Source organism: Anabas testudineus, chromosome 8 (assembly GCF_900324465.2).
Source record: "Anabas testudineus chromosome 8, fAnaTes1.2, whole genome shotgun sequence".
Lineage (NCBI taxonomy): Eukaryota > Metazoa > Chordata > Actinopteri > Anabantiformes > Anabantidae > Anabas > Anabas testudineus.
In genome coordinates, this window is record NC_046617.1 from 13,623,755 (window position 1) to 13,638,095 (window position 14,341).

The 14,341-nt window shown below is 39.0% G+C and overlaps 1 protein-coding gene across 3 annotated transcripts in view; it reads left to right on the forward strand.

Annotated features, from left to right (window-relative positions):
- The window catches only part of LOC113156047 (adenylate cyclase type 9), a 33,358-nt gene extending 19,077 nt beyond the window's left edge, over window positions 1-14,281 (forward strand). For all 3 annotated transcript variants that reach the window (XM_026350872.1, XM_026350881.1, XM_026350891.1), the window contains 9 exons: window positions 1,738-1,910; window positions 3,857-3,964; window positions 5,315-5,571; window positions 5,751-5,853; window positions 6,607-6,815; window positions 7,194-7,353; window positions 7,634-7,776; window positions 7,988-8,011; window positions 8,459-14,281. In XM_026350872.1, the coding sequence (XP_026206657.1) occupies window positions 1,738-1,910; window positions 3,857-3,964; window positions 5,315-5,571; window positions 5,751-5,853; window positions 6,607-6,815; window positions 7,194-7,353; window positions 7,634-7,776; window positions 7,988-8,011; window positions 8,459-9,788 (2,507 nt within the window). In that variant the 3' untranslated portion in view covers window positions 9,789-14,281. The remainder of the gene's footprint in view (window positions 1-1,737; window positions 1,911-3,856; window positions 3,965-5,314; window positions 5,572-5,750; window positions 5,854-6,606; window positions 6,816-7,193; window positions 7,354-7,633; window positions 7,777-7,987; window positions 8,012-8,458) is intronic.
- The last annotated feature ends 60 nt before the right edge of the window (window positions 14,282-14,341 follow it).

A 14,341-nucleotide genomic window follows, 5' to 3' on the forward strand; every position in this document is an offset into this window, starting at 1 on the left:
TCAGAGGCCAGTCGGTGGTAGGCCTGTCTGAAGTACTCAGGTCAGACAATCCTCAGAGCCTGGGGCTTCAGCTTCAGTGACAGTTAAATTAGGTGACTAAGCACATGGTCACAAGTACTTACCTGTGTTGCTGACAAACAAACGCACACACACAGAAACCTGTTACTGTGGTTAAGTCACGCACTCTTGGTCTCCTTGGTCACAGTGAAAAGGACTGAATAACTTTATGGTGCAAAACAATAAAGATGTGTCTGCTTTCTGTCTGTCTCTTGGTGTGTGTTTATTGAAGCAACTATGTTGGCAACAAAGGCCAAAACAGGAAGTGAGCCATATGGCTGCAGTTGAGATTAACATTACTCAGTGGGAGCTTCCTGGTGACCCAGTGGTCTAAGGCTGAGAAAAAAACAAAGAAGAAAAAAACTATAAAAATAAAATAAAAAGAGAGCATGAAATACACAACCATGCACTCCCAGGAATTTCATGTCTCAGCTACGAGGTCGAATGTTTTGTGACTATAAAGAGTTTGACAATTTTCATTATCAGGAGATTTTAGAAGTCTAAAATGTATCATATGTATTATTTTATATTGCTATTTTTTGTTTGCATTGTTTGACAAATTATAAACTGTCTGTTCAGAAGACTACATTTTAGGTTAAAGGTAGCACCAAACACACACATACCTTGCAGGAGTGATGAAAATGGTAACATGGTGACAGACTAGGGAGGCATAGCAGGTGTTCAAATATTTGGATCCGGTCTGTTGTGTCTTAAAGTGAAAACTGTCTCATGGCCATTGTGTGTGCACACAAACATACACATGTACCTGCATGATACACACAGTATAGTGTGAGTGTTTATATTTTTGGGGAGACAATAGATCAGGAAGGATATGCGAGGGGTTTTAGCAGTTCTATTGAGGATTTGCCCCTTAGACTATAGAAGATCATCAGAGAAATAGGTTTGACAAGAAGGCAGTGGACAAAATAAACATGTCTGGGATCAATTTAGCATCTGCTTTCTATCTATTTTTAATAAATGCTCCATATACCATGTTGATATTTACATATAAACACATATATACACAGCCGCTCAGAAGTTTGGGATCACTTAGATACTTTGTTTTTCAAGAATACACACATGAAATAAGTCTGAATAGGAAATATAGCAAAAGAACAGGATATGCTGACATTGTCAGAGTTAGAAATAATGGCTCTGATGGAAGTAATGAATATATTCTTCAAACTTTACCTTCTTAAAAAAACAACCAAAAAAATAACACCTTTTGCAGCAATTACAGCCTGGCAGACCTTAAGCATTCTAGCTGTCAATTCTGATAGATTTCCTTCCTCAAGGTCCCTTCCAGTCTCTACAAATCTCCTATTTTACCACCTCCAATTCTGCCATGAAGTCCAGCATCCTCAAGTCTCCTCTTCACTATTGATGTTGACACTGGTGTTTGACGTGTGCTATTTAGTGCAGCTGCCAATTGAGGACCTGTGAGGCGTCTTTCTCTTAAACAACACACTTTGAGATATTTGTGTTCTTGCACAGTTGTGCATCAGGGCCTCCCACTCCTTCTTTCCCTGTTAAAGCCAGTTTGTGCTGCTCAGAGAAGAGAGTAGTTAACAGCATGATAAGACATTTTAAGTTCCCTCACTCCAGTTACATCAGAGAGTAAGGACTGATCAGTCACTCATGTCCTACCCTCTCTTTCTCTGTATTTCTATTTTTCTGTAGGCATGAAGACATATCTGATCTCTGCCAGAAAGGTAGAGCCTCACTCTCACTGTAGCTGCACTCAGTTGGGGCTGTCTGGACCAGAACATGCAGAACCTCAGTATCCCATGCCCAGAGTGCACACACCTGATGGAGCCCCTTCCACCTGTACCATGGTCACTGACAGAGCCAAGGTGAGTACTCTGACAAAAAGATATCAACAATCAGCCATTCCCTATTTATGTGATCTTTATTGCCAAAGGAATATAACTGATATATTGTGTTCTGCTATAGCCTCCTTGATGTTCCCCTTTTATGCTCTTATCTTATCTTACATCTACCCTTCTTAAATCCAAATTAATAATAAACATTAATAATTTAAAAAAAAGTGTTCTTCCACCCAGAAGGCCATCTACATAATAACTAACTGTTAATGCTCATCAGCCCAGAACATGTCCATTCATCCATGTTCCCATTTGCTTCCAAATTGTACCACTAGGTCATGGACTCACCAAAACACCTTTCTAATTACCCTCAAAATCACGCATTAAGTCACTTTGATTAATGCTCCTCATTTCCATGATCAAGGGTGAAGTTTTCAGTCAAAAAACTGAAAGGGTTGGGGGTAAGTGTTAGTTGGTTTTGGCAGATTTTCGACAGCATTTTCCGATCTTGGATAAGGGCCAGAAAACAACACTTATACTATATTACCTAGGGCCTGTTCTCCTTTCTCTGTATCTTCCGAAAGCTGTCTCTGATAAAGATAATGTGCCATGCACACTGCTGACTCCATTCACACAGAGTTTCCACCCGTAAGCCTGTGAGTGTTTTATCCAGCAAAACATTGATAACCTGGATGGTTCACAACAACACAGTTTAGTGACTTATCAACTACAGAGCCTGTTTACAAAAGAGTAAACCTCAGATCATCCTCCAGGCTGTTACAGTCAAGATCAATAACCGGGCTCATGTTTTACATAAGTGATGCTGCAGTTTAAAGAGAGTGTGTTTTAACTGTGTGGCTTTTGCAGTCACTCTTGCTGATTAACATGTAAAACAACATGAAGCGGTAAGTGAACATTCAGTACGGCTTGCACTTGGATTAACGCTGGTTATTGAGGTGAGAAGTGTAATGTTTTTTCATCACTGACCCTGACAATTATTGGAATAATTTTCATATTTGGGGGGAGAGGCATGACCTCCAATGCCTTCTGGCGATTACATGCTTCGCGATAATCCCTGCACAGATGTTTAATTTCTCCTCCAGGCCAGGTGGAGGGGTAGTGTTAGAGCTGGGGAAAAAAGGAGGAGGAAGAGCATCGATGATGACAGTTCGGAGAATCAGTGGGGGTCATTGGTGTGGTAATTATTTAACTCATGCAAGACTTCTTGTCTTCGACTGACTGACATTTACTTAATTTTATCCTCCTTCAGTGGCTCTCATACAATTCAGATACAACTTACAATGAAGGATCACACTTCAACAAAAAATACATTTGACTGTGTGAAAGGATTTATAGGTGAGGTGTGGTAATACATGTTCACACGTTTAGGGTAGCATGTAGATACACAGTTTGGGCTATTTCTGTGTGTTTACATTATATAGGATGTGTTTGTGTGTGTTTTGGCTTCTCACCATTTCACAGCGCCTTGCAGATGTCAGTGTCATAGTGAGTTTTAGTGCAACTTAACTATCGCACGAATACTTATTTTACACTCTCACTTCCCATTCAGTTTGAAGAGGGTGAGTTGGATAAAAGTAAAGACCTTGAGCCTGTGTAGATCATCTCTACAGCTCTTGTTTACTCTCTGTCTCCATTTCTATATCTCAGTAACTGCTGCTCTTGTTAGCTTTATCATCATTTTAATTAATAATATTAAGCCAGTAATTTTTTTTTTTGCTGCAGCAATGTTGTTGTGATCACAGCAGACATACATTTTGAAATCTCTCCCTTCCCATTCTGTTGTCCTTCAAGACTCTTGATCTCTATCAATGCCATACTTTCAGGTTTTTCTCTGCTCACATACTCTCTTTGATCTGTATCTCCACATTTATTAATTCTCTTTCTTCTTTCCTGTCCCCATATGCTGCATCTCCCTACCACGCTGCTCCCACCTCAAATCTCTACCCGCTGTCTAGTCTCCCTGTCAGTGCAGCGTGGTCCTGATACCAGGGGAAGATCAGGTTCAGGAAGAAGGAGCAGTTCACAATGGCTGCCATGACGACCACAAGAACAACAGCAACAAGGTTGGTCTGTTGTTGTTACCTGAACCAAACCAGACTTTAAAGTAGCGTCTACAGTGAAGACACTTTTTTGGGGGAATTTTTCCTCTGTACACTACCACATTAAATTTGGTGTGATGTCAAGACTTTTAGCTTTGATTCAAGGATTTTGACAAGAGTTACAAAAATGACAGCAATTTTCATATACACATCCCTATAAATAATACAATAGAACTAACATTACAACAATTCGGAATATCTTTAATACTTGGGTGAAAGTCCTTTGCACTCAATAAATGCCTGAAATGCTGAGTTTTCTCCCGTGAGATGCTTTGCAAGACCTTTACTGCAGCTGCCTTCAGCTGCTGCTTGTCTGTGGGTGTTTCTGCCTTCAGTCTTGCTTCAGTAAGTCAACAGAATGCTTGATCGAATTGAGATCAGGTGACGGACTTGACCAGTGAAAAATATCCCATTTCTTTGCCTTGAGAAACTTCGGTCTGTAAAATGAAGTGGTGTCATATCAGTTTTGCAGCATTTGGCTGAATCTGTGCAGTTAGATCATCAATAAAATCCAGTGAAATGGCTCCATTGGCATCCATGCATTCTTAGATCATAACCACCTCCAGGCCTTTCATCTGTTTGCTTAGTTATGAATGAAGTAATGAGGGAACTTTTACATTTTACATTTAAATATAGTAATTTTCATTTGAAACTTTTATCCAAAGTAAAGCAAAAAAAGCTAATTCAAGGGGGTACATTAAAGCAAAATGTATGAGAAGAAATGTTTCTGGTGTTTCATGAGATGCAAGTGCAAGATAGGGCAGATAGGACAGATAGGAGCAAATAGGACTTTTTCCATTATTTATGAGACCCCAAAGTGCGTGTGTGTATTTGTGTGAGAGAGAGGGAGAGATAAAATGGCTGTAAATTCTAAATGGTTAATGCCACACACTGTCAAATCCTTTGAATTAAAGCAGAAGGCCTTGACTTTGCTTACATCTTCACTTCAAATTCAATGTGATGGTGTACCGAAGACAAATTCCTTAAGAACATATGTTTGTTCTATTACTAATCGTGACTGTATTTTATAATATTACATTTTCATCAAATACTGTCGCATTTTAACCAACTATAGTTACATTTACTCATATCCAGGAGCAAAAAGAAGACTCAAAAATAGTTCAAAGAAGTAGAACTCCATGAGTCCTAGTTAAAGTGTGCCACATGCATTTAAACAGATGTTACTGCACTATTTATATTATATATAGGGCTTATTCATATTATTACTAACATGTTTTAAAGCAAACATCCATCATCACACCTTCCCTCCTTTTCTAAATTCATCACTTATTATATTTCCCTTTTTTCCCCTAGGACTCTTCAAATCTGAAGTGCTCCCCAGTGGTTTCCGCAGGGCGCAGCCCTAAGGCACTGAATGGCCTACTCAGTCCACAGCTGGAAGCCTTGAACAATAGCCAGACGTCTCTGTGTGAGATGCTGCAGGAGAAGGAGAAGAAGACATGGAGTGGAGGCGTCATGGGCGTGGATCACTCAGCACTTATCCCATTGCGATCCAAGAACTTCAGAGAGAGGAGTGATGCACACTTCGTGGATGTTATCAAAGAGGACAGGTGACAATGTTCTAAGAATATGTTTATTAATTTATATCAGAATATGTTATCAGAATGTACAGTTGATCAGTAGATCAATTTCAGTTGTTAACGAGAAACTTGTTGATTCTAAAGATTGATTATCTTTTAAAATCCTAATTGTAAAAAATTATGCTGACCCTCTGTTATGCCTTCAACAGCCTTATGAAGGACTATTTCTATAAACCTCCCTTAAACAAGTTGAGCCTCACCTTCCTGGAGAAGAGCCTGGAGTCTGCTTACCGGATAAGCTACCAGGAGGAGGTGTGTGTGTTTGACCAGTATTTGTGTTTGTTATGGTGCCCGTATGCCTGATTGTGTAATGTGCATACATGCAGACTTTACGTTTCTGTTTATTTTTTATTTTATGTATTTGTGCTGTGAGCTTTACTTGTTTGCCTTTGTCTGGTTGTGATATAACCATTGGTGAGAGTTTTACAAACCAGAGTCTTTTAATGATTCCTGTCAGTCTTTCTGTATCACCTTCATAGTGAGCTTGTCATATCTTTTTATATTTGTGTGTGTTTGCTTTTCTGCTGTTTTGCATTTCTCTGCGTGTCAGTGGCTTGTTTCTGAAGCCAGACGTTCAAGACTGCGGCAAAGAAAAATCACTGCAGGAAATTAAAAGTGTTTTTGCACTAGGCTGTGATGACCTCTGCTGGTGTAATATCAGAAGTACATTTTCATGTCTCAGCTGCAACTGTTGCTATGCTGTCTGAGACGCTGACATGGGAATTGGGATAGATTTCATTTGAGACTTACTTAAGTCATTCAATTAGTCTTCATATGTTGACAATTAATTTTTAAGTAATCCTGAATGGAGAATCTTTTTCAGTGGTGCATTTTTACAGCTAATTTCCATTAATTCCTTTATCTCCCCCTTAATGACCCCTGACCACCAACCTCCCACCCACCCTTGTTTTTAATTACAACTTACATATGTGTTTATTAATATCCTTCTCTCCTGATCTGTTTTATGTCTGTTCTGCTTTTTCCCTCACTCTCTTTTCCACCAAGGTGGAGACTCGAGCAGCAGTGCAGACATTTGCCAGTCCAACATTCAGTTCTTTCCTCGACATGCTGCTCTGCTGTTCAGTGTTTTTGGCTCTTTCACTGGCCTGTTTTCTTCGACCACTTGTCACTCAGCAGAGTCTGTCTACACCAGCACTCATTCTGACATCAGTAGCTGCCTTCCTGGAGACTCTCGCTCTGATGTTTACTATACGGTGAGATACTGAATGCAGATAATGGTCTTAAACTACGGTAAAAAAAATAAAATTTACTTTACTTAATTAACTTTATCTATGTTTACTCTGTTTTCCTGCCTGGATGACACATGCTGACCAGTGGCACCAAAGTGATTTGCATTTCAGAGCCATTATACAGAGTTTAAAATAATTAAAGGGTGTAGTTTGCATGCAGGGTAACTGAATTACCTCTATCTACCTCTACTCATCTACAAAATAGGTAATGATGTGAATACAAACCTGGATTCAGCTTATTATTCAAGGTGATATCAGGCTGCGGTGAAACTCAAGTACCAATTTAAGGGCAGTATTTGTTTACTATATCTCTAACCACTGCCTACTGTTTTTCTTTTTCAGTATGGCTTTTTACCTGGACAGTGCACTGAACTGCACTCAGGTGCTGATGAAAACCATCTCAGGCTGGATACCCCGTCACTGTATAGGAACTGTCCTGGTGTCCTTGCCTGTTGTGGCCGTCTTCTCCCACGTCACCTGTGACATGCATCTCTCCATCCAGGTGGATGTCACAAAAGGACCAGTATTGCTGTTTGGCTGCTGTCTTAATATCTTGAATCAAGTTCTGTTTGGACCAGTCTAGTAGATTGCCTGTAGGGTCACCATGCTAGTAAAATTTGCATCACTAAGTTAAAGATTAATTATATTCAAAATGTGTTTTGTTGCTTGCTGCCAGAATACGTTACACTATGCTCAATGTACAGATTGCTTGTTTTTACCATTGTAGCATTGTTGGTGTCTCATGCCTAATGAATACTGCTCTCTATCCCATATTTCCCCAGTTCACCATGTTTATCTGCTGTGCTGTCATCATAGCTATCATTCAATACTGTAACTTCTGCCAGCTCAGCTACTGGATGCGCTCAGTTCTAGCGACATTGGTGGGACTGGCACTACTTGCCTTGCTCTTTAGTTCCCCCTGCAGGTATGACATGCCAGTTTATTGTGGAGACATTAATTAAAGGAAATAAAGAATAAATTGTCCAAATATAGCATATTAAACCTAAAGGAATTAACTTGTGTTTAGAATAATAATCTCAAGATAATGTCCCTAATTAAAAAAAAAAAGAGCACAAGTGGATGTTGGATTGTGTTAGATGCACTAATTAGTGCTATTTGTGTCTCATCATTTCCAGTGTTGCTAAGAGTCTGTTTTTAAGGTAAGTACAATGATTATTGTTGGGTGTCATCATTTCTAACTGCTCTAAGATCAAATGACAAATCACTTCAAACAAAACAACATCTTTTTCAGATATAAAGGGCCGTTTATATCAGATTATGCATTTACTAGGTAGCAATAGTGGAAAGATGAAAATGAGTGGGAAACAGATCTAACAAAGGACCCTGGCCAAACTTAAACCAGGGATAGTGCAGTTCATGGTCAATATTCCAACCACTAAGCTAAATATTTCCCTACATGATGCACGAAAATGTAAAACTAGATCAAAGCCAATGCTGTGTCGATGCCAAAACCCTCCTTAGTTGCAATTAGTAACTTGCAGCTATAGAAGAGACAGGTTTTTTTGACAAACAAAATATCTATTTCAAAGATCTATTTGTCTTTACCTGACAATCTGTCTACCTCTCTCTTTCCTTCCCTCCACCAGGCCTGATGGGCAAAACATCAGCAACAGCTCCATCATCATGTCTGACAACCCAGTAGACCCTGACCCACAACCCAACTCACAGGACATGCTGGGCCCTGAGGTCTGCGTCGCCTTTTTCCTCCTCCTTCTGTTGGTCTGGTTCCTTAACCGCGAATTTGAGGTCAGTTACCGCCTGCATTACCATGGAAATGTGGAGGCTGATCAACACCGCATCAAGATCCAGAACATGAGGGACCAGGCTGACTGGCTCCTTCGCAATATCATCCCCATCCACGTGGCAGAGCAGCTGAAGGTCACCCAGAGCTACTCCAAGAACCACGATAACGTGGGAGTAATATTTGCCAGTATTGTTAACTTCAGTGAGTTTTATGAGGAAAGCTATGAGGGAGGAAAGGAGTGCTATCGTGTCCTCAACGAGCTGATAGGTGACTTTGATGAGCTGTTACGAAAACCTAGCTTCACAAATATCGAAAAGATCAAGACCATCGGTGCCACATACATGGCAGCAGCTGGTCTCAATGCCCAACAGTGTGCAGATGCTGCACATCCTCATGCCCACCTCCGTGCTCTTTTTGAATTTTCCCTAGAAATGATGCGTGTAGTAGATGACTTCAACAAGAACATGCTGGGCTTTGGCTTTAAGCTTCGCATTGGTTTCAATCATGGGCCTTTAACAGCAGGGGTGATTGGCACCACTAAGCTTCTTTATGACATCTGGGGAGACACAGTCAACATCGCTAGTCGCATGGATACAACAGGTGTGGAGTGTCGTGTCCAGGTCAGCGAAGAGAGCTACTGTGTGCTGAGTGGCATGGATTATGAGTTTGATTACCGGGGCACAGTTAATGTCAAAGGCAAAGGTCAGATGAAGACCTTCCTTTACCCTAAGAGTAGTGACAGTGGCCCTGTGCCTCAGTACCAACTCTCAGTTTCACCAGAGATCCGAGCACAAGTAGATGGTAGCATAGGTCGTTCTCCCACTGATGAAATTGCCAGCATGGTGCCCACAACCAGCGTGACTGCTAGCAGCACCAATACTATGGTAGCCAGTGCCAGTGCTGGTTCTTCGACTACTACAGGGCTTAGTCATGAGAAAGGGCTGGACAGCCGTGAGAGACGCCCCTCTGCAGAGACCTCTCATGCCAGACGATCTATGTCTCACAGTGGCCTGACATCTATACCTGTTACCAATCTAGAGGGACCTTCTCCTCCTGCAAATAACAAACAGGTCACTGTCTCAGCCCAGAAAAATACACTCCACAATCGAACCATCAAAGACATGAAGAAGAACGATTGTGACAGTAATGTCGGAGAATTAACCAGACTTTAAAAATTTGCTACCGTGGCACTTTGATCTTAAACCCTCTACCCTTTAAGCTCTTGTTCCTGCCAGTTGGCATCTGTAGAATGTGTATATTTGGTCCTACGAGAAGACTCAGGCCTGTTATCTGCATCAGCCACTCAGCAGGTTGTTTTTAGTGTAAATCTGATTGGCTGATATTGTCAGTGGAGCAAGCTGAGTGGACCACAGAAAGACTGTCTGGCAGGAACATATGGAGGAAATGGGAAGGTGTGATGGCTGACACTGAACCCTCACTTGCCTTCTAAAGATCCCATTATCTCCAATTAACTTACTTGATTATCTTCACTCCTTTAAAATAATTATTTCTTTCATGCATTTTAAGTGCCTTTAGAATAGAAACAATGTGTAGACTAAACCTTTGTGAGTAAGGGGATACTAATAGTAATTGATAACTATAAATTAGAAAAAGTTTTTTGAAAAAAAAAAAAAGCTTTTCCTTTATTATGCTTTTACTTTGCAAAGTACATTTTGCGATGATGTTTTGCCTTCAAAATAAAATAAGAGCTCAGCAAGCTGACCTTGCTTATGAAAAGTGCCACAAAATGAGGACCATCGCAGTAAGTGTCAAATGAAGGGAAATAACTGAATAACACATGTATTACTAAAATCTGCACTTAAATTGCTTTATGAAAATGAGAAATGTCCTTATGGATGACACAGCAGAGACTAATGAGTATGGGCTGAGGGCCTATGGGTCTGAGCTGTTTGTCATATGAGTGTATTTGCATATATACTGTGTGTGTTTGTATGCTGTGTATTAACACAATCATACAACGTTTAATGAGGAGAGATGCATATGACTTTCTGAAGTGACTTGGTGAAACTGCAGGATGCCAAAACAAATCTTGCTTGCTGATGTGGCATTTTTTCTTCCTCTGGCCTCAGTTAAAATGGTTGTGATGCCTCAGTACTGAGGTATGATGGTCTCAGCTCAGCTACACTTAATCAGCATGCTTGCAACAACAGCACTGTAGACGTAGCTAACTGTGACTAGTGTTTGTGCCCTTCCACGTGATCCAGGCTCTTGTTTAGTGTTGATGAGTATTTCAATGGATCCTACGAGACACTGCTGTACCTGTGAGTGTCTTTAGCTGTGACTTTAGATCGATTAGAGAAAACCGCTGCCTAGGTTTGCTATGGTTTACACTGTGTGTTAGCTGATAGTGCTTTTAAGACATGGATAATCAAAGTGGAATGTCACAAATAAAAAAATAATGTGTTTAATGTTTTTTATTGTAAGACAAAACTTGAACTGTTCATGTTATGTTTCCCTCTTTAATTTCTATAGTTTGAAAGACATTACTGGATGCAAACAGCTACAGTAGTTGGCATTAGCTGCATCATTTTTGCAAAGGCATGAACCTTAATGTAATAGCACTGTAAATGCAAAGGCAGTGCACTAAATGCATTTCACATGATTCCCTCTGTTGTTTTACAGTTTCCTTTTTGTCTATATTGATTTTATGCAATTATGTCAGATAAATGAGGAAACCAATTAGATTACATATATCTCAACTACATCTAATTTTCTTTGACATTTTTTCTCTGGTACTGTTTCATAGCAAAAGGGTTTGTGTGCTCAGAGGCAAAAGTCTTACTATCAGACTTTTTACATTTACATATGTCGAACAGTAGATTAGATTTTAAACAATCATTTCATAATTGCTGCTTTTAAATAAGAAAGAAAGAAAACAGAAATATTGCCAAAAAAACAAAAAACAAACAAAGAACCAGTTTGCCTTCCTTTATCATCCTATAATTTATTTAACTTCAATGTTACAAGTTAAATTTGTTTTTCTTTTTGTGAAATTCGACTAGCTTGTGCCTTTTAACTTAAATTTGATTTCCCTTAATACTTCTTTTCGAAGTCAGCTCTAAGTTGCTTAAATTGCTTAAAATACTGAATATTTATTTAAAGCTCGTGCTGGGTTTACTTTCGTGCTTGGATCAGATTTAATTTTGATGGTGATAAGATTTTGAGTAGTGCCTTTTCTTAAATGTAAACATACCAAACATGTTATAATTAATTGGCCTTAATGCAATATTCAAATTCATTTTTACTTGGTCTTTCATTTTGTACTGTACCTATTATTCAGGTGGAGTGTGAGTGGTTTTACATGCAATAATAGGAGTTAAAAGGGAAAATCAAAACAGATTTTTTGCTTTTGAGCACACAACCCTGTACCAGCCCAAAATGTGTTTGTTATACAGGTGCATCTCAGTAAATTAGAATATCGTCAAAAAGTGAATTTATTTAAGTAATTGAGTTCAAAACATGATATTGTATAGATTAATTACACACAGAGCCATATATTCCAATCGTTTATTTCTTTTAATTTTGATGATTATGGCTCACAGTAATTTGAACATTACATAAGATGAATTTTAAAAAAAAAGTTTTTATTATACAAATGTTGGCTGCATGATTTACTACATCTATGCGCCGTGACATGGCGGTGATCACTCTGTAGCAATGCTGATCACCGCCATGTCAGTGTTATGGAAGCCCAGGTTGCTTTGATAGCTGCCTTCAGTTCGTCTGCATTGCTGTAATTGCATTGGTCTGGTGTCTCTCCTCTTCCTCTTGACAATGCCCCATAGATTCTCTATGGGTCAGGCGAGTTTGCTGGTCATTCAAGCACAGTGATTCCACTGTCATTAAACATGGTATTTAATGACAGTACTTTTGGCAGTGTGGACAGGTGCACAATGCAAATGCAAAATGAAATCAGCATCTCCATAAAGCTTGTCAGCTGAGGGAAGCATGAAGTGCTCTAGAATTTCCTGGCAGACGGCTGTGCTGACTTTGGACTTGATAAAACACAGTGGACCAACACCAGCAGATGACATGGCTCCCCAAATTATCACTGACTGTAGAAACTTCAAACTGGACCTCAAGCCACTTGGATTCTGTGCCTATCAACTCTTCCTCCAAACTGTGGGACCTTGATTTCCAAATGAAATGCTAAATTTACTTTCCTCTGAAAATCTGCAGTCCACTCCTTGTGAATTGCCCCCAAATTATGGAATGACCTTCACTTCCCAATCCTCTTTGGGATTGCAGTCAGCCCTGTTGCCTGCACACTTTTTTCTGCCACACCCTTACCTTTCACTCAACTTTCCATTATTATGCTTGGGCACAGCACTCAGTGAACAGCCAGCTTCTTTAGCTTCTCTTGTGGCTTACCTTCCCCGTGGAGGGTGTCAATGAGTATCTTCCGGACAACTGTCAAGTCAGCAGTCTTACCCATGATTGTGTAGCTTCCTGAAATGATGGAGAGAAAAATTAAAGGCTTGGGAAATCTTTGCAGGTGTTACACCATGAGTCTAAAACATTGAATATTTTGGAATCTAATATTCTGAGAAATATTTGGGGTTTTCATTAGTCATAATCATTAAAATTAAAATAAATAAATGGTTGAAACATATTACTCTGTATGTAAATTAGCTATATAATATATTAATTTCACTTTTTGAATTAAATTACTGAAATAAATTAACTTTTTGATGAAATTCAAATTTATTAACATGCACTTGTATTACAATAAAGGGATGTTTAGAATAATTATTACCCAGACTTATTTGCTTAATAGAAGTCATGAGTCTAAATTGTCAGCACATCAGCTACATTTCTTAGTTTTTCTTAATTTTTATAAGATCTTTTAAATTCTATGTTTTTTTATGAAATGTGGACATGTTTGTGAATTGGTAGTAAATTTGCAACAAACAGCCACAATAAGATTGTCAAGTCATGGGTTTGATTGCCACCGTTTTCTTTCACTGCAAAAGACAAAAACAAAAAAAAGCTCTTCAGTTTATTTTGTTGGATTTATTGAGATGGGAATTCTTTGATACCAAAGAGTGTCATCACCATCTCACGTCTTATCTTCTTACTTTGCAGTTTGTTCACATTCAAGGAAAGTCATTTATATGCTCGCTGTTAAAACACATTTGCACAAGGCACTCACTTTGTATGTACAGTATGCATTTATATTGTATATTATTGAAGCATTTTCTATTATTTATATAAGTGCATGTACTAGAGTGTTGAATAGTCTAAAGAACTGGGTAATTTTAACAGTGTTGGAATAATACTGTCTTCTGCTTGTCTGCATGTGTGTAAAAAAATGTATGAGTGTTTAACTGCGCGCTTGTGTGTTTTAGGAAGGGATTATCTAATCTTAACAGGAATACAACCTGGACATTTTAATTAACTTTATCATCTCAAAAATGACAACATGTTAGGACAGCAAGGCTTTAATCTATACACATATTGTTTTTTGTTAAATCAAACTGGCCAAATACAATGGGTGAGACACTACTATATAGATTCCTGCACATAGGCAGTATTTCAGAAGCCTGCTACAGCCAAGTTTGATGAATTGTTGCTTTTTTGTATATAGTACATTAATAGGTATGGAAGTGAACGTCAAAATTGAATAAAGGCAGTTGCAAATGTTGTCCAGTTGAATTTATGGCCTATACACTACATCTGGTCCTGTGTATACCAGTGCTGTATA